We start from the raw sequence: 26784 nt of genomic DNA on the forward strand, positions 1-26784 counted from the left end.
GCGCGTTTCCGTTAATCTTGGCGTTGGTTGTTCCAAAGCCAGAAACGGTTGCTCGACAAAGCGTTCCTCGAAATCTTGGCTCGATGCTTGAGATCTTCGGGCGGACGAGGAATTTCAGCCACCGAGCAGCGAGCGGGGGAACCATTAGCCGCAATCTGTGGCCACGTACGGACACGGATACGCGAATTCTATAACTTTTTCCCTCCTATTCGGGGTGATCTACGAGCGAGCGAGGATATAGCCGCGGAAGACGGGGGAAAGAATTCCAATTAAAGCGGCCCGTGTGATCTCCGTTCCGCGAAGAAAGGTGCCCCTCTTCGAAACTCGACGTCTCGCGTGCACCAACTTTGGAATAAGTTGCGACCGCGGCGACAAACATTTGAAATTCCCCACGGATACCGCGACACCGAAACGCTTCATTTTTCCACCGGCCGCGCCTCGATAAATCTCCGCCGTCGGATTAATCCCCTTGTCGACTCCTGTTATTGGTTGTTGCGAACAATGGCAAACTTTAGCTTAGGCGACGCGATCGCGGAAATTATTGCGCTGTAATTAAACCTGGATTCGAAACTTTTTCCGACACGATCGGGCGTGCAACTGGTCTTGGGTGAAACAGTTGCAAGTATCGATCGCATGTGTGGTGGTGAGACAGAAAAGAAGAAAAGGATACGCTTCGAAACACGCTATTTCATTGAGTTCTCGATATACGCGTGGACTACAATCATCCAGCGAAACGTCACTTTACTATAAATCTCCTCATCGTGTTTATTAGGCACCTGTTCCAGGGCACGGCGAGCGAGCAAAATACTGGCGCCAGTAGCAGCACTCTAACGCCCCTGGAGCTTAACTTTTGCGTCCAACGAACCACCTTGAAAACGAGCTACCGGAAGAGTAATCGCTCGAGCTCGCGGCGGTCGCCAGCTCGGGGTAAATCGCGAAGGGCTCGTACGAGGGACACCGAAACAGCTCTGTTTCTGTTATTGTCTTTAGGCTGCGCGTTAAAAAACCGTATTTACCCCTGACAGGCGCCATCGGTCTGCCGACGCCTCCTCTTTTTCATCGTCCTCCCGTCCTCTCGTTTTTTCCTCTCACGACGACCCGACCGGGGTAAAAACGGCACGGGCCTATTAATAGAGAACACGTGTCTCGCTCCCGTCCCGTGAACCCGGGGACCCATTATCGCCCGACGATTTTACATCATTACGCGTAATTGGAGAATCCTTCGCGACGCCGTCCGTGGCTCGAAATTTATCTTCCGTTTCGTTGCGATTAAGCGGTCGGTCATTTCGTGGGAATCTCTGTCGCTTCCCCAAGAGGTAAACTCGAAAGGAATCCACAAATTCTCCTCATTGGTATCTCGAATCTTTTTAGAGTGACGAGGAAACCTTTAGTTCTGAAATTATTTCACGAATTATTTTTTCAGATGTTTCGCTTAGAAAATGTAGATCGTAGTTGGATATAGAAATAGAAAGTCTTGGAGAATGGTCTGCAGGAGTTAGAGAGCTTTCTTTAACTCGAGTATCTGGAACAATATTATTGGTCGAGTTAGAAAGCTAAACCTACGACCATTCATATGTAAAATGCCCGAACTTCGTGGCCCATTTTCCTCTGGGGCACTGAAGCGATTTCAATAAGATTTTGACCGAGTACTCCGCTAATGGTTCCGAATAAATTTAGTCGATACTTAACAAATCGTTCCAAAGAGTTATGAATGATCCTTCGTTTCTTCACGTATAGCTATTATTTTTTAGATTTCTCCGTTAAGTGAATTCGGTAGGTTCTCGGGATTAACCATCCACGGAGAGCTTCGTTGAATTTGTTTGGTGAAAATTATTGAAAAGAACCACTTTGGCCTTCGACAAAAGAAGTGGAGCAGAATTTTAATATTTTTATCCCCTTACAGAATACAGAATAAATCAGCAAACCTGGTGAAATATATTCCACTATCCCGACCCGTTGAAACACATTTTCGGCTACTTTTATCAGCACGTATCTCGTACAGAAAATGAATATTTGATTATATCACGAGAACTCCACGTGCTCGCGTCAGAGCTTTGACGCGTCGATGCATCGATTATACATGACTCTCGCATACCAGCGTTGAAATTTCTTCCCACGATGCGTCACTCTCCATTTTGTAAACGAACGGATCACTCCAGATATTAGAGACCTTGTTGACAGCTCGATCGGCGATGCTCCGATTTCGAAATTCTTTCAGGATTAATAACGCTTCGCGATACACGTTGGCGTGTCCTACATTACAACCACGTACAATTTCGTCTTTTAATCGAATTAAACACGCGATTGAAAAGATCCATCACAGATTCCTCAATTTTATTAGACACTCGTATACTGTCATCGTGCGATGCTTTTTAAATACGAACAGATCGAAAGACATACAGGAATCATTTGTAAATTCATGTGCATATTAATGGCATTGCTCGAGGTTAGTTTCGTTATTGCTGAATGTACCTTTCCAATTTAGATTCAAATAAAATCTCGTATCAGTGGCGCATCTAAAGTCGATGTGGGTTGAAGACAAACGATTCGAGAGTCGGTCGCTTTAATCGCGGCGGGTGTACCCCGCGCAAATTCCCGTGTTATTTACAGCGACCATCCCCGTTTATAATTTCTAATTTCGTCCCCGGGGGCGCGTTATATTAAATCACTTTAATATCGAGCAGTGTCTTGCAGCGAGCGAGAGTTTAATCTAAAATAATAATTTAACGCGAGGCGCACGCCGAGCGAGTCGCCCGACCGTTTACACCGAACGAGACACCCACACGCGCGCGAACATTTCCCTTGTGCACATGCAAATCCCGCGAGTTTCGAAGGAAAGCCTCGCTGGTTTTTGCGCTCTCTCCTCTGGCTTTACGGGGCGTTAAACGCATCGAGCGTCCTTAATTGAATTCTCCCTTTCTCTAAACATTTTGTCTGTCCGGGTGCCTGTTAACCATACCTGCCTGAGATTAGGATGAGGTGTAGGTCGAATCTCTTTTCGCCCTCCCTTAAATTCCAGTTCTGACAAACTAAACAATTCATATTCTAATTCTGATAGTCAACTAATCACGATTGATGTCGACTAAATGTTTAATCGCGACAAGTCAGGAAAAACGTAGCCATGTCTTCACCGTTTAATCGCGTCTGAAGGTTTTAGAAGCGCGGCGTTAAGTCGGAACGTTCGAGGACTTCGGAAAGCGCGAACTACATCGGGAAATATTTTATAATCTGCGCCGCGAGTTTCCTCGAAGATGGGCGAGAGCGGGTCCAAGTAGCGTAGAAGTCGACGTAAGCCGTTGGCGGAAGATCGAGTCGAAGATTATGAGTACGGGCCGGAAGTTGAATCAAGAATTAACGAACACGCTCTCCCGTTGACGGGTCGAGGAAAGGCGATTTAGGGGGTGCTTAATTTCGCCGTCCACGGAAAAGTCTTTCAAAGCGAAGGGTGCAACTTTCCTTTCCAGCTGTATTATCCTCCGCCGAGTTAGGGGGGTGGAGGTTGACAGGGCCAAAAATCGCTGGGAATAATCGAAAGTCGAACTCACCGGAATGGCGACGCAGTCTTCGATCTCGGTGAGGGGTTCCTCCGAGCAGAAGGTGCCGTCGGTGAGGAAGGGTGGCCGAGGGGGTGGCGGCAACCGGAACTCAGGGGGTGGGCCCGGGCACTCGGGGCACTCCGTGCTCTCCAACGTCTCCAGCTCCTCCATCCTCCACCTCAGCGTGCTGAAAACCACACGGAAAATCAACGGTCGATTAATCTTATTGACAGAACTATTAATCGGCTCGCGGAAGAAGCTTTATCTCCTCCCGAATGCCGCTGGTAATTTATTCCTTCCCGTTTCCGATCGTGCGCGAGCTACTTCGTCTTACCTTTTATTTATTTATAGCGCAAACTGGCCGGAAAACACGTTAGTTTTAACACGTTCATCGCCGCGTTACTCACATAGAGTTCACGTGGCGATCAACGTGTTAAAGGAGAACTTATAATTTGTGATCAAAGCTTAGAAGCAACTTGAAGGACAACTCAGACAACTGAAGACAACGCTGCAATAGTACTCTGAACCTTGAAACCTTCAAACAGGGATCCTTGAAATCTAATTACAAGGATTCCAGTGTCCTGTCCAAGGTACGAAACGCCTACAGGAAAACGCGATCAAACGTCGGTAGAAATCTCGTTACCGCGATCGGACGGTGAGCGTCGACGAACCACGGGGAAACGAAGGGAAAAAGAACAGTGACGAGAACCACGGTACGGAAGGGACCACGGAGGGGTCGTCGCTCGCATAAACTCGTTAGCAGCGAGTATCGTCTAGGGAAAACAGAGCGAAGGATGGTTTCAAGGCTTGGAAAAAAAATGTCGGTTGACCGAGAAAGTTTGCGACCTAGAGTTAAATTGATAACGGGAAAGGGTGGATTTCGGTGGGTAATCGAGAGATACGAGTCTGCTGGAGTATTAGGTGCAACGAGGGTTTGCGGTACGATACCAGGAAGTAATTGGCCTTTAACTCTTTGAGGCACACGATTATAAAAGAAAAATAAAATTCGAGCTGCACAGAAAAATAGTCTCAACAACTTGCGTTTTGACTTGTATACGTTTCTGGTTCCAGTTAATGTACTTTTAGACTAACATCGCTATGGAAAAAATCAAAAAAATCCCAATAGTGTAGTTTTCGAGGAAAACTGGTCTTTCTTCGCAAATAAGGAGATTCGCCCTAGACGATAGTGTCCGTAATTTTTTAAGAGGTGCATCTATCAGAAATAAATTAAGGGCTGTTTACTTTTTCGACGCAATATACACCGACGGGTGTGCGTCTCCGCGACTCGTTAGCATGGGAGTCGACTTCGGGGTCAAGTCGTTCCAGTCGGTGCCGACTGTCGACCGCGACGGCCTACCCAGTCGGTATGCTAATATCGGGGACTTAATTACAGTCTCATAATGAATCAGTCACGCCACCGGTTCTCGTCTCGCTCCTATCCGGGGACCTCCCGCCCTGGCACACACGATTGTATTCCCTTGATTAATTGTTTCGGCCTCTCCGCAACCCCAGGCGAGCGTCCTTCTGACCGAGGATGCGCGGCGTATATCCAGATACGATCGCTGTCTCTATTCGTCATCCGTCCCGGAGATCTCGGTGATCGATTCCCACTCCTCATCCGTCGAGGCTTTCTTTATTGGCGTTGCGATAAGGGACGCGCCTATTGTACCCGGGGGTTGACTGGAGAGGTGATCAGGGTGGACAATGGTCCGCTGGCCTGAATCAATGGGGCGGGGCGCTTTGAGATTATAGTGCACTCGCGACACTAACGACGACGGAGTGGATTCATGAACGCTAATCAAACGCTCGGGGGACGGAGATTCTTGTACTCTAGAATGCCGAGGGTGGAACGTCCTTCGTAAAAGCATCAGTAGATACTGACGAGTCTGATATCGCGGAGCCTATCACCTACATGGACCAAGTTAACCTCCTTCGATGATCTCCTACCCTCTAACAAATAAAATGAAACCCTAAACTTCTTAAACTTCCTGAAAAGTCATCGCTGAACTTTCGCGGAACAAACACGGAGGGGGTTGAATTTTTTTAAAAGGAAAGTTCGAGGTCGTCGTCGTTGATATTCGATTCCCGAGCAAGCTCCGCGATGAGAAGAAAGAGAGAGGACGATGATGAAGAGGGTATCGAGCTACTATTTTACGCTAAGCGACCTGGCGCTGGTTGGCGCGCGGCGGCGCAATAGCGAGAGGAACGAGGTGGGAAAGGGGATCGGAAAAAGGGAAGAAGACCGACGCGTAGGTGGATGAAGCCGAGGAAGAGGAAGAGGAACACGTCCGCGCTCAGTTTAATAAATGCAGCCTTCCTTCCGTTCCGTTTCTTGGCTCGCCCGATGTTCTACCTCGACGCCCGACGACGCTGGAACCCCACAGAGCTACTCCGTTTCTTTTCCACCCCCGAGCCGCCCAGCCTTCGCGGTGCTCTCATTCACATGCAGAGCAGAATGCGGACGAGCAGCCAACCGAGCTCCAAGAACCGCTCATCTCGTTTCTGGCTCGGCTCCGCGCGGACCGAGTCCTCCGGTCGCGTGATTTTTATTTAATTCTATCCCCGATACACCCAAGCCATCCCCAATACCGTGAGAAGAACCGTAGAAACCTAGAACCTAGAACTTTGGGATCTAGAATCTTAGGAACGACAACGATGAAATCAGAGCTGTCACGCGTTACATTTCCTCGCGTAAAAAATAATACCCACCCGCTGGACGTGCAACCTACGGTCTTCTGGTCGAGCGTGTATTCTGCCAACGCATCGGCGATTGTTTTATAGGCCACCAGGAAGCGGTCGCACTCGTAAAGCAGTCAGACTCGGTCAGGAATTGCTCGAGAGTTAATTGGAACCGCGTCGTACGATTTCGCGCGATAAATCTCGCGGTGACCGCGTCGACAAGCCCCCGTTGCTCGAAATAGCGACAACGGATTCCGAGCTGAACTAGAAACCGGTGTCGTCGTGAAAATTCGGCCAAATTCGGAAATTAGAAATGATGCGCCGCGAGAAATGTCGTCTCTAATAAAATTGTGCTCTGCGAAAAAAAAACGCGTGCGTTTTTATCCCGCGGGACGAAAACGCGCGAGGGTTGGTAATAAATAGCTGCCCTCGGCCGCGTGTAACCAACGGGTCGTACCAGTGGACAGTTTCGGCTTAGTTTCGGCGGCCGTCGTCGGATGGAAATTCGCCTAATCAGGTATTTTATGCCGCGATTCCCGTCGACGACGGTGAATAATGGAAAACACGTCGAGAAGAATTCGCGTTGCGGAGAAATATAACAGCGTCCGCGCTGTGAACGCAACGGCGTGGAACGCGGTCGTTATTATTGCATTAATTAAGCGTCATTATAAACCACTGCGTCGCGATGATAAGAGGATTTCGCGGCTCGGAAAAATTCGAAAACCCCGCCAGAATAGTCGTTTGAAAAATAGACGAGCCTGGGAAACTTTCGTTGGGTAGGATAATAGCGGCGAGCAAACAGAGCGCGAACAGCAATTAATGCGGTTCAAACGTATAATGCAATTTCCGGGGCAAAGGAGTGTTGGTATCGCTGGCTGCTGCATTCGTGGTACGAATAAAATGTGTGTATAAATTTTCCGAGAATAGTTCGTTATTATAATTAGATAGACCGTTCTATGCGAGCGCGGTAGTGAGCACGCTTGGCCGTGTCTGTCCACTGATGGCTGATTCTATTTACTGAGTCTGCAAAAGCGAGGACGTACTGTTGCGGTCAGATATAGTAGTAGGTTAACCCAAACTAGGTCTAAAAATTTTTGAAATTTTGTCTCTCTTCTGATTTTTCGCAGAGTTTCCTTTAGATTATCGTAATATCAGTGCAACTGGATCAGTAGGTCATCAGATTACAGCGCACATTTCTATAGCGATAGAGTGGAAGGTGTGGAGAACAACAGAGGATCGAGAACGTTCTCTTAGAGGTGCACGTAATTCGATAGAGCGCCAGGAGTATGCACGAAACCAGTTGATAGCAATGTTTGAGCAAGCCAAACCAAACAGTTTGCTTAACACGTGGTTAGGATGAGCTTATCAAAAACTTGGGCGAAGTCTAGACCACGATTCCGTGTTCCTCCTCATCGACTGTCTTCCTAACATCACCCACGAGACCACGTGGGATGCCTAGTCTCAGCCAATTCCTCCGGCTTCAACAAAGACGTTTTCCATCCAGCCTGATGGAGCTGTGCCCACAGCAACGAGTCTACGTTGTGCCCCTATCGCACAATTATCCCGCATTAGCCACGCGAAATATCGCACAATGAATTTTGCCGCCCGCGTGGGGAATTCCCAGCGCGTCTATCCCTCGATATCAAAAAAGATAAGTGTTTGGACGCGGGTAGGTGGACGTTGATGGCGACGCGTAGCGTGAAAACGCGTGGGAGGTCGGTCGAGCGCGTTTTCGCGCGCGTGACATATCCGGTAATTTCATTATGAAAATTCGGCCGAGCCTACACGCGCGCTGACATACGCGCGAACGTCGAGCTGGAAAAAGAACGGAAGCGGATGGGGACAGGGACGGGTTTGCGCGAAATTTCATAACGTCGCTGCTCCCGTAGCGAAATTCGCGACAGCCGTCGCGCGCTATATCTTCCGAAACGAATGTCGCTCCGTGTCTGGTATTTTATGGCTGGCTGGATTCGTTTAACGCGCACGCGAAATGTGCTCGTTCGCTGAATTGGCCAGTGAACGATTAAACGTCGAACGCCTTCCTCGAGACCCGAAGTGTTATCGAAATTGAACGATAAAATCGAACCCCGCGAAAGGAGAGGACGAGAGCGAGCCGTCGACGACTGCCACTGGTTACTCCGGTAACAATGAATTCTAAGATCAGGTGACCCGAGGCGAAGCTCGTTGAAAGCGACCTGTCGGTCGCGGGGGCGTATTTGGAGGCGCTCGACTGAAAAATGTCCATCGAGTGGATCTTCGCGCGACGACGCCTCCGTCGTCGGGGGAGGGAAAGTTTAAATTAACTCGTTTTAATCCCGCGGGGAAACTCGAGCGTTCCGCGAATCGCTCTTGTCGAGTTCTGACGTTAAGTAATCGGATTAGCGCGGACCGGCCTCGAAACGTCGCGAAAATTGCGTTAATCCACTTTCGAGGCCGTCGCCGGCCGAAGCGTTCGGATAATCGTTTTAAAAAAGCAAATTTTCTCGCCGTCCATCGGTCGCGCGTCGCTACCCAAGTCGTCGGTGGTGTGGATCCCAGCGGCGAGGGGCGAACCGGAAGTAGACGAGATTAATTCGGGAACGTCTCGAGATCTCGACGCGCGATTCGACGTCGCAAACTTCGAGCATTAATTATTATTATTAAGCTCGCAGTCGCGGCGATGGTATTTCGTTTCGCGGCATTTATCATCATCGGGGGCGAGGTAAACTTTCCGAGCTCGACGAGTAACGCTGAATGGACTTTTTAACTCGTTCGTAATAATTACCCAGAACTTCGATATTTTCGACGGGGAACCCCCGAAACCGAAGACACGGGGAGGGTAGGAAAACGGTGTTAATCTCGTTCGCAGTTCTGCGGAGAAAACTGCGACTCCAAGTACGCCTGGTCCCGGCGGTAATTGCGCAAATACGGTCATTAGCGAGCGTTGCCCGGCGAAGAAAAAAGACGGAACGCCTAACGTTTGCCGCGTCCGAAATGGCGTATGAATAATTCCCTCGGTAACGACGCGCAGAGCTTTCCTCGGTGACACGACCAGCCAAACACTGTCGATGAAAACATCCTGGCGTGGGACGGTGGTGATGGAATATTTACCTTGCGTTTCGAGCTTTAAATTTATCCTAAAAAGGATGTAGACTTTGTCTGTTGTCGCATTGGGCTGTATAGAAAGTTCGTGAAAATTTTTATGAAAAATTCAAAGGCGGAATCGTTTTTTAGGAAGATGCACAAAGAAGAGATTCTTCGCTTTGGTATTGTTACTCTGTTCTCTTAAGAATTTCACCGTGGTGGAACGATGCATCGACAGGGACCGGTTGGATTTTCGATATGGCCAGAATGTAGTTGCGTGTTAGTACCTAGCGTCCAGTGTAGCATTATTTCAGCATTAGCGTCGCGCACCGAGTCCCGTATCTCCCGGTTAAGTGATACAAATTCGACCAACGCACGCGTTCGAGGGGTTATCGTTCCTGCTTCGCTGCCTAAACTGAATACACCTGGCGAAGATGATTATTGCTGTTTGCAAATACGCGGCGCGATTCGTCGACACGTTTCTATTTGGCACGGACAAATTCCTTGCACCGAAATACGTTATAAGCACGTTATAGGAGTTCGCTTCTTTTAAAACTAAATTCTTGCATTAGTGACACAAATATGAGCTGTTACGTTATAGACACGAGTGTAGTAAATTTCATGGATTCCGAGATATCGTCGACGCGCGAGGACCGCCTGGGATACTTTTTAAACAGTGTTTTCCTCCCACATCGTTCTCAATTTGTCCGCTTTCTCTGACCCGGCGTCGTCCACCGGCACTCATCAATTCCCTTCCTCGCGCGCGGCACACGCTCGACCCACGCCGAGAGGATCCATTTTGGTCGCTTTCGAGTCACGCTGCAACGACTCCCCTTTCCCGAAGCCTCCTTCAAGTTCTCGTCGACCATAGAGAAATGTCTTTCTGATTTCTCTGACGACTCGCAATGCTCCGATCCACCGTGAAATCGTTCGAGGGTGTCTCTGCTCCAGTTGCCCACCGAGGGTTCGTCGGAACAATTCTTTCCTCTGTCCGCGATGTTTCTAATCAAAAGAACCAATTATCCCGCGAGCAAGGAAGGGAAACGAGGACAAAGAGCGATAACGAAATTACGATGCCGCATTCTCCGCGAGAAACGGCCGAAACGTATCCCTTGGAGACGGACCAGCGACCATAAAGGGCGCGGTGACGTCCTCTTTATGACCCGATGCTCGATGCAACGTAATTTCATTACGTCACGGGCATAACTACCATGGAAAAGACGCGGTGCGTCCTCTATGGTAATATTCCCATCCTTTACGGCGCGGCGTTCTTTCCTCGTCTTCGTCCTCTTCGCGTTTATGCGAGGATAGACGATTACCAGTCTCAACCTGCCGGACCACACGGAACGAAGCACCTCGTAGCGACTGTTTATTCGCGTCGAACGCCGCTGGACGGGATACTTGCGATACGCGACGATTAAACGCGGAACAGGCGTCCCTCTCGACGGGATGTGTCGTTCAAATTAGCGATAACTGCCGGGGAACAGGTTGCCGGAGATTAGACCCCTTGGCGCTGTCATTGACATCGAGCCGTGATCCAACGCGTTGAGATTGATCGCGCGTGGGAACGTCGCTGGCAAGCGGAATATTTCGTATAGGAATGTTTTCCTTTTAAAGAAAGCTAATTGGTTGTTGATACTCTTGGTAATGTGTAGGGATTTATTATTGCAGTTTTCGGGTTCTTTCGTAAATTGCGACACGATGTACGGATGAGGATCCTTGATTTGGAACGATACGAAATATCCGACAAGCCGAAGGATTATTCCGATAGACGGTTCGGTAGGGGATGAAACTAATATCGAAATCAACGATGTAAATTGCGCACGAATGCAACAAGCTCGTTGCAGAAGTTGATGCGAGAGAAGACGTTAATTATAGCCCACGGCGTGGCGGGTTCGCGGGGTGGCAAAATCTGATGTCGGGGCGATGTAATGTTTATTTTACGTTCCATTAGAGCCGCCATTCAACGGCGTATCGCAAACAACAATATTTGTCATACTTCGTGAGGAACATCGCTGAGAGTACAAAGCACTCTATGTCGTCATCCAAACCTGAACCCTATCAGAGCTGAAATTACGATTGATTCGTTCGTAATTATACCGAATTAAAACGTAATATAAGCTATCACGAATCTTCGACCCCGTGTCAAAGCGAGCCCTAATGAAACTTCAAATGGCAAGTCCATCTTGAATTTGAATAACCCCGCGTTTAGGCGCACGGAAGGTTCGCATAGAGGATTATTAACGGGCAGGAAGGGTTTGGAACGGCCCAACAAAAATTTCTCCTGGCATCTGATAACGAGATACGCGCGTTCCGGCGCCCCAGACGCGCAATTATTGCGGCCGAAATTTTCAGCTCGACCCCGACACTCGTTGCGATTATGCATGCAGCCGGGATCGTTTCCGGCGGTATCTCCGCGAGAAAATTGCTCCAACGTGCGTAAGAAACGTTATTTATAGGTGGACAGCGGAAAAGGGTGGTCGCGCGGTTACGAAACGAAGGGTCGAGCGAAGGGCGCGGCTGCAACCCCCCCGGGCTCCACCGATTGTTTCCGCAATAGCTGCTGCTACGTTATACCACCCCCGCTTGGCCAACCTTCCTCTCGGCGTTCACGTAACTTTCGTTTGATTTCGAATCGACCAGCGACTCGGTTTTAATTAAGGGCACCGACGAGTTTCATAATTCTGTCGCTGAATGGCCGCCGTCGCACGCTGCACGCTCGCGACGCACGTGCTCGCGGTTTCCTCAGGGATTCGGACACAGCTGTTTATTAAATTCGAAAATTGAATTTTATGGGGAGTTTATGCCGCTTTTTCGGGGGGAGGGAGACATCGTTTGTTCATCGTAAATTGTAAATTGTAAAGTGTAAAAGTGCAAAAGTGTAAAGTGTAAAACCTATTTATTTTTGTAATAAAGACATTCTAAACGTAATACCAGTAAATAATTTTGACAAGATTCTCCAGCATTTCTCGGGTAGGCAATATTATTTCCATCAAATTCATTTTCTTTGACATAAAATTTAACTTCCAAAATTAATTTTTGTAGTTCTTCAATAAACAGCACTGTCACCTATACACCTGTATATAGGCAACGTGGCAATCAACCTGTGAACCATCTTTTTTATTTTTCTGTACCATAGCAGGCAAACTAAAGCCAAACCTAAGCTTGAAATAAAAATTGATCGTAATCCAACGAGTATCACCTCAATTCCCGGTGCTAATAACTCTCATCGATAGATACAACATTCTTTTTCAGTCGTCCAACGTGCGATATTTCACTATTTGCCTGCAACACGATCCGTCCTTGCGCGGTTCCTCCCACGCACCGCCCATGCCGCCTAATAAATAGTAATGGCAATAATTTCTCTCGCATGGAACAAAGTTTTCTCAGGTCCCTGGTGCGCTCTACCTTCGGACACCGGCGTTGCACAATGCGGGGGTGGAGAAAAAACCTCGAGGTCGTGGAAAAAGTAGCGGACAGGCTCGATGGGACGATGCGAGATATGAAATTATTTATAAGGTCGGCCAATAAGCTATCAGAAAGCTATTAAAAGTTTTCGCGATCCAGAAATAACCTCTGCGCCCGGTGATATTCCCCGGAGGGTGATCTCCTGCTCGTAACGTTTCCCAAGATCCCCCGGAGCTGCGCGTCGCTACCGACGACGATGCGTGCCGTCTGACGCATTCCTTTTTCCCCCATGTTTTTATCCCCGACTATTTTCTCTGCTGGTCCCTTTTCGACGTCACTTCGTTTCCCACCAACGAAGAAAAAGAACATTTCCGGCGTACGCGTCTCGGACGTCCACCGCCTTCTTACCGCGTCCGCGACAACCGCCGTCCCACCTCGAATGCGGGCAAACTGGTATTTCCAAACTCATCCTGGCGATTCTTTATCGGACTCCTTTGTATCGGGACTCCGAGACTTCCGAGCATTTTGCACGAGTTTCCACTGCTGCAACCCTAAGAAGCATTCCATGATTCTGTATGGAATTCGGTCTCTTGACTCGAGCAACAGGAGGCTAGTTTAATTATTGTTTGTGGAATCTAGTTCGCAATGGAATACTCTTGGAAAAGTAATATATCGATCAATAAATTCGAAGATTGAACAACCCTGTGTTATTTACTTTCACTCTTGCAAACCACCCTGATAAAATTAAAGTAACAAGTAAAAAAGAAAGGAGAATTCCTACCCCCGCACGTCAGATTCAATTTCAAGAGTAGAGCCCACTGCGAATGTGACTCGAAGCGAGGAATAAAAGTCCCAGATTTATTCGCAGGGCTGAAACAAAGGTCGTAGGGTGCGTGGGCGCGCGCGACGAATAATAAAACACGAGGGGAATAGCGATCGGTGAAAAGGAACGTGTAAATTCGTAGAGCTTAACGATCGGTAAATCAGCGGGCATCGGAAAATACGCGGACCGCCCACATGCAATAATTTTCCCGCCTTACGATCCGCGTGCTCGCGAGCAGTCGTAAATAAAGAGGATGCAAACGACGCTCGTCATGAAAATGAGCGTCGGATGGCGCCGCGTCTTAATTCCTTCGACTCTCGTACGTTTTCCACGCTATATAGATTCCTCTCGATTCTTGGCCACTCTGCGGATTTACAGGCTACGAGGAGGGTTCTTCGAGCCAAGAATTCGGAGGTGCATCGACCAAGGGGCCTACCAACTATCGAATATGTAACAATTCAGGCTGCTGACCCTGAGTTTTAATTCTAACCTGCGTATAACGAGGAAGTTGATGGGTGGATTGTAAAAGCTTTTCCGGAGTCGCTTCAGGATTTCGTTTAAAAAAATACGAATAGCATAATTTAGATAATGAAAGTAGAAGGTGAGTTTTCAGTGACAAAAGAGTCTGGAGAACCCTTTGTTTGCGAAGCAGAATAAAAATGAACAACGAAACGCAGAAATGTACGGAATGTTCCGACTACTAGGAATATAGCATCGCAGATTAAAGAGGAAGTCGAAGACGGTGGCTATCCCAGGAAAATTAAGATTGAAACTAACTGCTCGAGTATAATTTCAAGGGAACTTAAAAATCTAATGAAACATGTTAACCACTGTGCAGTGGGGGGACGGTAGTAATTTAATAAAGTAATTTCCTGAGATAAGGTATAAAATATATCTCGTAAAATATTAAAGTTTAATGATCCAACACATGGAAATGGTACTTCCCCAGGGAGCCCTGTCGCCATTTCGCAACCTACCGAACCTATTTCCATCTAGATGCACTTCATAGATATGTACACAAACAGGCTTTACACATGCAGATATTTATTATAAAAATTTGTTTGGAAACATCAGGATTGACATGTAATTTAGGCAAATTCCTTGAATAGATACAGAGAGTACGAATACTTCGGGGGCCGACTATAAGTGAAGTAACGAGAGGTAAGGAGCTCCAATGTCTGCAACGAATCCATCAACCCCCTCGAGATCGAGGCACAAGGTTCCTCGATCGATCGCGATCGTTCAGCTCCAAAGATAAATTTATAAAACGCTTTAAACGCAGTCCTGACGATGCCCCGAGTGCTTTCTAAATATTTGCGCCGCGACGAGTCGGCATCGATCCCCCTCTCCGCCCCTACAATACAACAGGAGTAGTTCTGGAGACAGAGGAACGATCGGGGTCAAAGCAGCCAGCAATTTCGCAGGATCATCCCCCTCGGGCAACATCGATACTCTCGTCACGAGTGTCACAATCCTTGGACATCGTTGAAGGTCCCGCAAAAGTTGAACACGATGGGGCTGCAAACTGTCGCGAAACTTTTCACCCCCGCGAGCCGTGGAGGCAAACTTCACACCCTACTCCGCGGCCAGGTTATGAAGGAGCGAATTTTCACGAGGGTGATACCCCAGTTTCGTTTTCTCGATACCCGGGTTGGTTCTATCGACGGGGATCGTTTAATTCGACGCTCACTCGCGCGGCGTTCTCGCGTCCGAGAAACGAAATTTAGGCGCCCCCCGCTGCAAGGAAACCTTCGCCAGGTCTCGGTAACGGGGGAAACCGTTCCATTTCGACGTAAGTTCACTCTATTTTCCAATATCCAAGTTTGCTGGGAAAGCGGGGTACTACAGCGGGCACTTCCCAGGAATTCTATCGTTAAACCCCGTTGGCTCCGTTACCTATATTGCTGGCCAGGCCCGTGTCTCGATTTCGCGCGGATATGGTGGTACACCAGGCTTGGAGAACTCGTACCAATGTAACCGTGATATATCGAGATGTGTAATAAAGAAATGTATATACAGTTAGTAAATACAGCGACTGCACGATCGGTAACTAACTGCGTACAGCGGTGGCCACGCAGGGAGAAGAAACCAAAACAATTCGTGGTCGAAGCGTCCTACCGATACCTTCACAAAACTAAAATAAAGAAAAATAATAAAGGAAGAGGATCAGCTAAATGTCGCGAGTTTCCCTCTCCACCTGCGAGGCTGTACCCCTTCCATTTCCCAAAATGGAATATTACGCGTACACGACAGAAAACGGGACATCTAAAACTACTCCTAGCCACCCTGCTCGGCGCGACGCCGACGTAACCACCCTCGTAACTTTCTTCTTCCTTCGTTTCGCCTCTGGAATGCTGTTACACCCTCTCCCCGCGAGCTCCGTGGGGAGAACTTTTGCACGCACGTGTTCCGCGTTTCTCACCGGTGCTTTATTAAACCGAGGCCCTCGAGTACGGGAACGACTTTGAGAGTCAGGTATTCGGCGAGTGGCGGGGCAGGTGTCAGGGGTTGCTAGACGTCGGGCGCCGAACGCATCCCCTCTTCCAACGAGTTTACGAGCCTGGAGTAGTGCTCGGTACGGAGGAGTTCGTTTTATCGGCCATTAACTCGATCGTGATTAGCTACCCTCTTTTAACCACCGCTTCTTCATTCGATTCGAAACGAGAAGACAACGCGGCGCGGGCGATTGCCAAGGGGGTGGGAAACGGGTTTATTTTGATGTTAAGAGCCAGTTGACTGGTCGGGGCTAACTACCCTGGAATTAGCGAGACTGGAGCATCCATATCGCGTGGTTATGAAGCACGTGAACACTTTTGTTGTACGAGATAGGGGGATGTTCGTTGGATGCTTTGTGCTATCATGAAGATTGTCTATCGCTGAAACTGGCCACTGTGTGTGCAAGTATTTTCATTAGAGAATTACTAACAGAAATTGTCTATTGTCCAATTGTCTACCACTAGGTTCTATAATATCGAGTTGTCCAGGAAGTTCGTTCCACTTTTTAAGAAAAATTCAAAGCCATGTAATTTGTTTCCAACCAAAAATTGACACGAATAAACATACATTTAATAAAATGTCGTAAGAGTCTCGACGGAAAATAATTCGTGTTCTTGTTTGATTCCTTATTCTTGGGTACGGGAAGCGCGATACAACGATATGAATATTATTACATTAATCCACGAAACGTCTTCTAAGAGCTTCTAAAATATTGCTCATAATAATACTCCCAACGCCATCTCAGCCACCTATTTTCGAACCTAGTTTGCCACACTTTGCCCCCCAGAAACTTCGGCGACAAAGTCGTTGGCGGAACTTTGGAAATTTTTAGTAGAATTCGCCTCGGAAAGTTCTTTCGTCGACAGCTGGGAAACGAGGATCCCAGGCCCATTTGAGAAACAGTTTAGGAGTCTTGCGCGTTTCGGGGACGTAACGGGCCCCGGGAGCAATTAGCGTTATCGAGACGTAGTATCGTTCAAACACCATTAGAGGCGGGCTAATCTAAACGCGGCAATCGTTATCGTTACAAATATTTCCGGAAACTATCGCGAGGAACGCCGCATTATCGAGGAACGAGGCAAAAAGTCGATCCTCGCGGGCCGTCACGTGTCTCCATCTGTCGCGGTTTCCGGGAACTGCTCACTGCCCAGGGCGCGACCAGGACTTCTCGAGAGGACATCGAAAGTTCTGAAAATATTTACCGGAGGATACTTCGCGGTTACTCGACGATTTAATTCAGCGTTTCTCAAGATTCTTTTCAGCATGGAGCACTTTCCTTTTTGGAGTAACAATAGTGGACCATTTCAATTCATGGCTACTTGGTTTTTAAAGAGGATATATGTACAATTAACGATATTAAAATCTGTATTAATAACCAAAAATTACAGTTTGGAAAACGCTGGTGCTGGTTTAATTGCTATCGAGTCCTCATTTCTTTTGTCCCCGCTTTCCAATGTCTTCTGAACGCATCGATTCGAAATAAAAGTGCCAACGAGGGCGCAGAGATGCTATAGAACCGGCTCGTGTTTAAAATTTCTCGTTAAATCGGATCCAAAAGATACTCTTTCAATCGGTCGGTTCCCAACCGGGTGTCACTTTTTGAATTTTGAACGTGTTTGGGAATCGGAAACTCCTACGGTTTCATCCGCAACTAGAGGCTAATTGTATGCGCTTTTTACCGTTTGAACTTCAAATTTCATCGACTACCGTGGCCCTCCAGGCATCAAATCGTGACTCGATGCATGCGAACCAATTCAAACAATTTTTTAAATTACACGCGAAACGACGAAGTAGAAAATTACCAATTAACCGAATAAAACGATAGGAGAAGACGAGTGTGTAGCGTGCTCCAGGTAGAGATAAACGAAATTTCATTGAAATAATGGACATCGAGCCAGAATCGCTATGCAGTGATTTATTAATAATGTCCATTCGATTGAACATTCGAACGGGTACCGTAATTTGATTATACACCTGATTCGGATTGTAATGTTTATCGTACAAACAACGCACCAAGAGTTGTTTACATTTTATTCGATGATATAGTAATTGATACTTGTTGAAAAATCGAGAAATGTAGGCAGTCAGCGGGAACATTATTGTTATTAATAAAAAATCCGAGGTCTGTTCTATATTTCACTATGACTGTTTTTAATTTTGTTTGTCTAGTCTGAGGGGTTAATATACTAGTAGCTTAGAAAAATATACATTTGTACATTTTATTTCTTACGTAGAAGGGTTTAGCTTGCCTCTGGTTCACGACGAAGAGCCAAAATAAATACAGCCGCGTTTCGGAGGAGGAAAGTTACTCCTTTAGCTCGAATTCTCACCCCATAAGTTCCTAATAAATGTCAGCGACAGACGTTCTCGCCACTGAATCCGAACGAACTCGCAGGAGTCTTCGGATCATTTCTAATTTCGCCCCACGTTTCCGTAAATCGATTCGAGTGGTCGACGTCGAAAAGAGACACGGCTAACCCCAAGAATACGGCGATAACGTTTCGCCACTCTTGCTAATTTCGCAAATGGAACAACCGCCGCGTTTTCTCGACGGTAAGGGATTCGCTTAATTACCGTGATGAAAATTCTCCATTACGGCGAGCAATCGAGAGTAAACATTCCCCCCGTGATTCGATGGAAATTAACCAACAGGTGAACGAACCCTCGTCGTAACCAGCCGCGAACGCCGCGGTGATAATTTGCCGAAGGAACGATGGAAAAGCTTCCTGCACCCGCGTCCACGTACAGGGTGAACGGTTTTCACGGAAATCGGGACAAATAACGATAACATTGGCGACAAAAGCGAAAGGTAGAGACATAAAATCAACACAGCGGTCCTGGTAATCGAATTTTTCGAAACGTTGCGAACAATATTGTTCCAATATTGTAAATAAATACCGAAAAATCATGTTTCATAGCTCAGCAGACTAAACAAAGAATGTATTATTATTTTCACAAAAAAAAAAAAAAAAATAAAATAAAACCGTTTGCCAACCACTAAATTTTCCATTTACGAGCCAAAAATTGCTACCTTGAATTTCCCCATTACTGAAAACGACAATTACCGAAAAAAAATGCACGGATAATTGGAAGGCTCGCCACGGCACGCATAATAGGAAATTGGTTCGCAAATTCGCCACCAAATATTTTACCGAAAAATCGATCGGCACCCCGTTAGATTTCAGTGTGTTAATCCCGCGACGGTTCGCGGCGAGTCGCGAATACCGATTTTCGCGGGCGCGTCGGCTCTTTTCAATTCCCGTCGGAGATGCTTTATTTGTTTGCTCGCCGCGTTAAGTTCTGCCTTTCTCCGCCACCCCCGACACACGCGGAATTCCTCTCTCCGTCTCGTCTCGTTTCTCTCGTCGGTCTGTCGGTGAATTGGATCCGGACGCACCGGAGCTATCGCATTACGTTAACCGCGGAAAAATGTCTGCACCGTGAATCTCGGGACGCGAATCCCGCGACGACGAGAAACGAGCAAATTTCTGCAGCGGTTCGAGACCGCGCGAGATAATTCCAGAGATCGTTAAATCTGACGATTCAACCCTGGAATACGTGGTCACAGGCTGGTTGGACGCTTTGACGCACAGAATTGCGATCTCACGCGGGTTCGAAATTGATATGAAACGTCTGTTGGATTTTTCATAGAAATTTATTACAGAAATTATTCTCGCGAGAAGCAAAATGCTGTTTCTTATTTGTCTTGTCCAGCCACCGATGCTTCAGGCTATCGACCCTGTATGTTTTCGTTAGTGGTTCAGTTCTCTTCAGAAAGAGCTTGAGAAATGCCAATTCCGATGCGTATGTAATAAAGTACTATAAGAGGAATTACAATTTGAGGACTTATTAGACCCCATTTCCTAACAACGTCAAATAGGATGTTCTCTTGCAGCATGATTTCTCATACAACCGTACTATTTATGGAACCTAGGAGAATTTTCGATCTACACAATGCTTGCATATCGCTCCAAAAATAAAATTTCTTATTGTAATACCCTATTTCGCATTCAACTCCGAGAAAACAGTGCACGATTCGCTGGAAACGAGGCTCGTTTACACGCCGGGATACAAAAGGATCACGGACCTCGTCGTTTCGCGCGAGCAGATTTTCGGAGCGGGTCGAGCCGACGGCAAATCCAAAATCGATTCGACTAGGGTCCACTTTCCACTTTTTTACGATGGGAATCATATCCAGCTCGGACAGCCGGTTTTCAGGATCGCTCGCGGATAATCCTCTTTCGGGGAGAACAGAAATCTCGCGGAACTCCGAAACTCAGGAGTGCTATTCGCGAGATCCCCCTCTACGTGTACACGCACCGCTGGACGTAGTTTGCACGCTTTGGGGAGCCGCGTTTCTCGGCAAAACGAGCTTTCAACGTCAATTAACGCGATGCCAACGCCTGCTTTCCACCTATGCCACAGTAGCTGCGGCCGTTGTGGGGGTTTCCAGCCTTTTTTACGAAATCGTCGAACTCAAGATCGAGCGGACGTGGTCGCGTACCTCAAGAATTCGGGCGACACCTTGCCGGTTTGCTAGCAGCGCATTTCCTTCGAGAACGTGGTGGCCTCCCTCGTGGCTGGAGTCCTGGCCCTCTGCGCACCGACCGGCAAACTCAGATTTCCCGATCTTCCGAAGAATATATTACTCCGTTTGTACTCTCATCACCGATCACTTTGCCACTGAACGTACGTTTCTCGAGTCGCGGTTCACTTCTATATAGATCACTTCAATCACACGTTCGTCCCTTCGCGGAGAAACGACTCGACGTTTTTGGAGCACAGTCGTCAGCGAGCACGATAATCCAGACTGGATGGAAAGGACTCACTATTCGTCGCACTCGTGATCTTGCCTATCTCTCACCAGGCACGGAAATTTCACTGAGTCGAACTGCTCCAAAAAAAAAAAAAAAAAAAAGAACGACATTGAAGTCGCACTCGCGCACCGAGAACTCGCGATTCAGGAAGGTCGTGTGCATGGGAATCTAATTGGACGTTGCGCTTGCTAGTTTCTCGCACCCTCGAACTCGAAACACGCGCGTTCAGCAACCACGACGACGGGAACGCAAGTAACGACGTTCTCTTGTCGGCGGCGCGCGGCACACTGTTGCTCCCTGCTTTCGCCCGATCGCTCGGAGGCTTTGCTCGGTGCCTAACCCCCCACCGTTCTCGCTCTCTATCCACTATCGCGTTGCTGGTTTCCCCCACCCTTAGAATTTCACCCCTCCATTCGCGTTGCTACGCTAGCAATCCCCCACTCTTCGAGTACGACTCTTCTTTCTTCGTGGTGCGTGGCAGACTCCTTTCACGAGAGCGCGAAAGAGCGAGCGTCGAGGGTGCTAAACGGAGGGAAGAGGACGAAGAACCGTGTCGTCCTTTTAGAGCCGTGAACACGGTTGGGACTCGTTGGGGAAAAAAGGAAACATCGGTCGGAGGGTGTGTGCGTGCCCGCTGAGTCCAGGTTCGAAAGCTACGCGTTGTGCGCCCTTTGCCTGCACCGTGGTGCCCTCCGACGAGGGTTTGCAGGGGTGTTCTCGTGTCGGCGGGCACAATGCGAGCGACAGGACACTCTGACGATTCCGCGGGAGTAGACAAAGTCGTCGCGCAAAGTGACGCGTCTCTATTGTCGGGACGGAAATTGTTTAACGTCGACGGACTGGAGATCTTGGGGGAGTTGTCTCTTCTTTTTTAGATGAACCTAGGTGCGAGGAGCGCAAGAGGGTTGTACATGTAAGGTGCAATAGAGGGAAGACGGAAAAACAGTGCAATTCGAGGTGCATTAACGTAAAGGGTTGTTTGGAAAGAACTTTGGTAACATTGACTTTTAAATAAAATTCTATGATAATTGTTAAAAGACAATTTCTTTTCACTGTGTACTCTTCGCTCACCTGGAGCAATTCTACGAGCTCCCGCAATAACAATTCGATGACAGGAAAACGTATACAACTTGGTTAGCTGCGAAACACCTAATTAGCTATCCGTGTCGCATCCGGTCTGGATTCGCGCGCAGGAAACTGGATTAGAGCGTCAGCGACGCGACGGTACGCAACATCCGTCTCCTTATCGTCTCGACGAGATCGCGAGCGCGACACAGCGTGAAGAGCAACGAAACTCGCGAGTGGGATGTGGGTCACGAGCCTAGCCATGCGTTCTTCCGACTAGGAACAGCTGACTCCAACAGCGGAGCTTGGAATCGTGGAGATAAAATTAACAACGGCAACAATGGTGCGTCGATAAGATCAGTTTACGAAAAACATTACCAGCTACTTCTAGGAATGTTATCACTATTCTCTTTCGTATCACATTTTTGTGCGACCTTAATCGCAGAGGTAAATAAGAAGCCTATCTAGCGAAGCGATCCAATGGGAAGCGAAGGAAACGTTTTCCCGAAGACAGAAGCTCTAAAAGTGTCGACTACCGGGCGTGATCGCTTAACTGCACCATGTTTGCCCAAATATTAAATTACCTCGACAAGGAACTACTCGAAGCGCCTTCAAGCTTGTATCCACTGTTTACGCCTAAGAGGATACGTTCTTCCGGAGGAACTGCGTCGAGGTGAATAACCAACCTCCAACCTGTTCCCGTCTTCCGACCGAACGATCGCCAATGTCTCTGCTCGAGCGTCCATCGCCTCGGTAACGACCGTTTCCGCTTTTTTTTCCCAGCGGTTCGCCTCGAGCCACCAATCACCAACGCTTAGCCGGCTCTCCTACGCGCATGAACGCAACAAGGCGTCGCGAAAACGCAGGCGGAATTGCTTGTGTCGTACAGCTGGGAGCACTGGATGGAATTAATTAGATGCTTCTTTGACCGCCTGCCGTCGTGGATGCGCTTGTGTGCTCGATAGGTTTTCGGGGATCGGATTGCAGAAGGAGTGCCATTTCTTCCTTACAACCCTTTCCTTCGTCATTGACGAGACGATCATAAGCAGAGGTGAGCAAGTCAGTTTTAGTGTTCCATTCTATGGTAATGATAACGCTCCATTTTACGACTCGCGTTCATTTTGTTATGATTTTAGTGTAGAAGTCCTCGTTTCCTATATGCATCCTGCTATTGGCCATTATACTCCATAATAAGCCTGTAGGTACACGCTGGCATTATTCATCGTACTCGGATAAAATTGTTCTCGTGTTTGGCTCGAGGCAACGGTATTTCGAGAGGCCATGCGACTACCGGCGGATATCCGCAAATACATACCGCGGATGAGTATTTAGAAATCCTTTCGTTCGGTCGTAGGATCGCGAGGGGAAGCGGTCTGCGGCGCCTGGCGTCGGGAACTTCAAACGAGAGCGAGCGGCTTTGGGGAACAGGTTGATGCCGAAACGGTCCATTGTGGTTATTGTATTGCTCGCGATATTGTGCTCCGTCGCGGTGGACGCTCGTCGTCGGCCTGGGCTCGTCGAATAAATGGCAAAACGGAGCGGGGTCCGCGCGCGGTTTCCAGCCACCCCATAGACCGCAGACGCCGATGGAACGAGCCGTCGCGCAAAAAGCGACGCGCCTGGACCGGGGGCTGGTGGCCCGTGGGCCAGGAGTGGCTCGCGAGGTACGACCTTTAAATAAATTTCAGAGGAGTAACAGAAGCAGTAGGGTGGGGATTGTAATGGTAGCCAGGTTCGGATAGAAAGAGGCCAGGAGAAAATTCAGGTTGAAGCTCGATTTGAACGAAGATTTGTTTGCTCTTGAGAATCGTAAGTGATGAATGTCTATGGAACTTTGATTATCGAGTATGGGAGGGTGTTACTGAGCAAGAAGTTGAGGATTTAAGGGTTGAACGAAAATTTGTTTGCTTTTGAGAATCCTAACTGAAGAATACCAATGGCACAATTCAAATTTTAATTACTGAACACGAGGAGGTGTTGCTGAGTAAGAAGTACTCGTTGAGCTCGGGTGCCTCGGGATCGCCAAACCCGTACTGCAGCTGCGAGCACAGCTACAGCCCCTGAGGGACCTATTGCATAGGTGCATCGATTGTTTCGCAGAAATGTTCAGCCCCAAATCCTTCCTATAATCGCGGTTCGACAAAATAAACAGAGAAAAGTTTGGTGCTGGTTCGAAGATCGGACGCCGGCGCCTACGCGGAGCGACGACAGCTTTTCTGGAAGCGCTCCAACCAGGAGCTTGTTTGCCGAACGCCGACCCGAAAGGTGATGCAGCGAATTTTCCGAGTGTTTGCTAAACATCGCGCAGGTTGTGCATCGCGTCGTCGAGTGGATCCTTGTCGGGGGCTCCGCGTGTCGCCGGAAAGGCGTTAATGCGTCCCGTGAGAAAGTGGCGCTGGGTGGACGGGAAGAAAAGGATCGCTGGATACCCAGGGATTTACCTGACGAAGAATCCTTGCGAAGGAATTCACAGTTGTGTCAGAAGAAGACACAAAAATCGAACGAAGCGACTCGAACTCAAACAGAACGGCTGATACAACTCCGAGAGTCGTAATTCGCCCTTTAAATTCTCGAAATTTCCCGGAAATACGCAGAACGGAACCGAAATTCTAGACTTTTGATCGCTGACTTGTCTGCGGATGATAGTTGATGGATCAACACCGTCGGAGCGCAACCAAAGGCGTCCGTTTCGGAGCAGTTCGCGGTGGCCGCTGGCCAGAAGTTTAAAACGCGAGCAAATATGGTCTATGAGCTGTTAGGGCCGCGGCCGTAGCGGTGGATTCCATCGCGGAGGAGGATTGCGCAGCCTGTTTGCGAGGGATGATGCATCGTTCGACAAACACGGGTAATCTTCGTCGGTTTTCGGGCGTCAGAAGTTTGTTTAACATTCCTCGAAAACAGGCGAGATAGCCGGTGTATCTAGCCGGGTAAATAGACCGAAGAACTTGTCGTATCTCCGGAGAGCCGCGCTCTTCGACAAAAATACGCGATAACCAAGGCTCGGAGAATGTAAAGTTCGTTGCACTCGAATATCCATTCGAAGGAACGGCGATAAAACGGACAGAATTCTCCCAAGCCCTGAAGAACAAGGCTAGAGACATTCACGTGCAACGAGACCTCCGCGCGGTCCTTCGAAAGCAAACCTGACGGACTCCGTGAAACGGAGAGTAGAGAAACACCTCCCAAGCGTTGGTCCAACCTTTAGACCTTATTCAAGCTCGAGTAGTTCATCGAAAATAAAATCGACGAGGGTGTTCTCAACTTTTTATCGGAACGCGATCGACTCGACCTTCTCGTCCTGTCGTCGCGCCAATTTTCCCGCTTTCGTTCCGAACGGGTACCGAAATTCGTCGCGTAGGTTATCGAGTCGTTATCGAGCGACAAGGTCCTCTAAGTGCACGCACCTCCAGGACCAAGGTGGCCGGCGTCCTCGATTACCAGCCGAGCAACGAGCGATCGCGGTCGCCCGGGATCTTTTAAATAAACATGAGACGCGTCGTCGAGAGTCACGACTCTCGTCGGCGGAGTTCGACCGCGATCGCCTTGGGGATGGAGCTGGCATCGCACGAGATCGTGTAAAGACGATAACGGAGACACAGATAAGATTAAACGGCGCGGGTACAAAGAGCCGAGTTGTCCACGGGCCGTGTCGACGTTGGGACGATTTTTCACGACGGTGTTCGATCTTCAAAGGCGGCGTCAACGGGACTGGTCACCGAAAGTTAACAGCGACTATCAAAGAAGAGGGCATTAAAGTATCGCGACCATCAAGAGTGACTCACGTAGAACCAGCGCACGCGCTCCCTCGATAAAATTGATATTAATGGACGCGCGAGAGGGACGCTCGCGTTAATTCCATGCGGTAATTTTCGGCCTGGCCTCTTTAACCCTTTGAGAACGGGCGCCGAATGCCAGCTGGCGCGCCCAATCTTCCCATACTCTATTTTTTAGTAGACACGCGTTACAACAATTTCTGTTTATTCCGTGCAATCACTGACCACTATAAAAAATTCTCAAAATACCCAACAAATCAGTCTCTACGCTCCACACTAATGCACACCTACTCGTTTGCTTTCGAAGGACCTCGTCGATTTCTCTAGCTTGTTCTTCAGGGCTTTGAAGAATTCTGTCCGCTTCATCGCCGTTTCTTCGAATGGATGTAAAACGAACTTTACGTTCTACAAGTTTTGGTTATCGCGTATTTGTGTCAAAGAGCGCGGCTCTCCGGAGATACGAGTCCATTTGAAGTAGTATAAACCGTGCGTAACGGACCAATGAGAGACACCTATCGCCGACGCAGGATCTATTGTACGACCACGCGGTTACGGCACCAGCGATTGTTTCTATAAATCTCTGCCCAGGATGACGAGTTAATATACGGATCGGGCGCGTGCAACAGCTGCGATTCTTTATTCGCTGTACGTATGTACACGAGACCTAACCGTGGCGATGAAATCGATGCACCGATGCGCCCACCGATCCTCCGGGTCCTTTCCCCGCGATCACGGGCGTGGATGCACGCATCCTTTCGACGCGTGTGTCTGCGTCGGGTGCCGAGGCACCACTGATTTATGGTCCAAAAAGGAATTACGAACGTAGGAGGACGATGATTTATCGTCCTGGAATAAATTGCTTATACCTATGCCTGGCAGGGGTCGTCAATCCGCGGAGGACGCGAAGGTAGTCGAACGGACGGCTCCGAAAAGCGATAAAACGGTCAAGAAAAAATACACGGGTCCTGCAAACGGTGCAGACGTCCCCTAGGGAAAGGACACCTATCGCTGCTTCCAAACGAAAATTTGCGAGTTTCCATATGTTACCGCGTGCGCTTGATTTTTATAGAGCATCCGGGTCGTTCGTCTAAAATCTATTATTCGTTCCTCAAGGTTCGTTTCGT

General features: G+C 48.3%; 1 protein-coding gene across 5 annotated transcripts in view; it reads right to left on the bottom strand.

Annotated features, from left to right (window-relative positions):
• LOC128880508 (uncharacterized) overlaps window positions 1–26784 on the bottom strand; it is a 261987-nt gene that overhangs the window by 70052 nt on the left and 165151 nt on the right. For 4 of the 5 annotated variants that reach the window (XM_054130692.1, XM_054130690.1, XM_054130691.1 and 1 more), the window contains one exon: window positions 3546–3723. In XM_054130692.1, the coding sequence (XP_053986667.1) occupies window positions 3546–3707 (162 nt within the window). In that variant the 5' untranslated portion in view covers window positions 3708–3723. Of the gene's footprint in view, window positions 1–3545; window positions 3724–20509; window positions 22258–26784 lie in introns of those variants that run through there. The other variant, XM_054130693.1, reaches the window with a different exon arrangement.

The sequence above is a fragment of the Hylaeus volcanicus genome, chromosome 7 (assembly GCF_026283585.1).
Source record: "Hylaeus volcanicus isolate JK05 chromosome 7, UHH_iyHylVolc1.0_haploid, whole genome shotgun sequence".
NCBI lineage: Eukaryota > Metazoa > Arthropoda > Insecta > Hymenoptera > Colletidae > Hylaeus > Hylaeus volcanicus.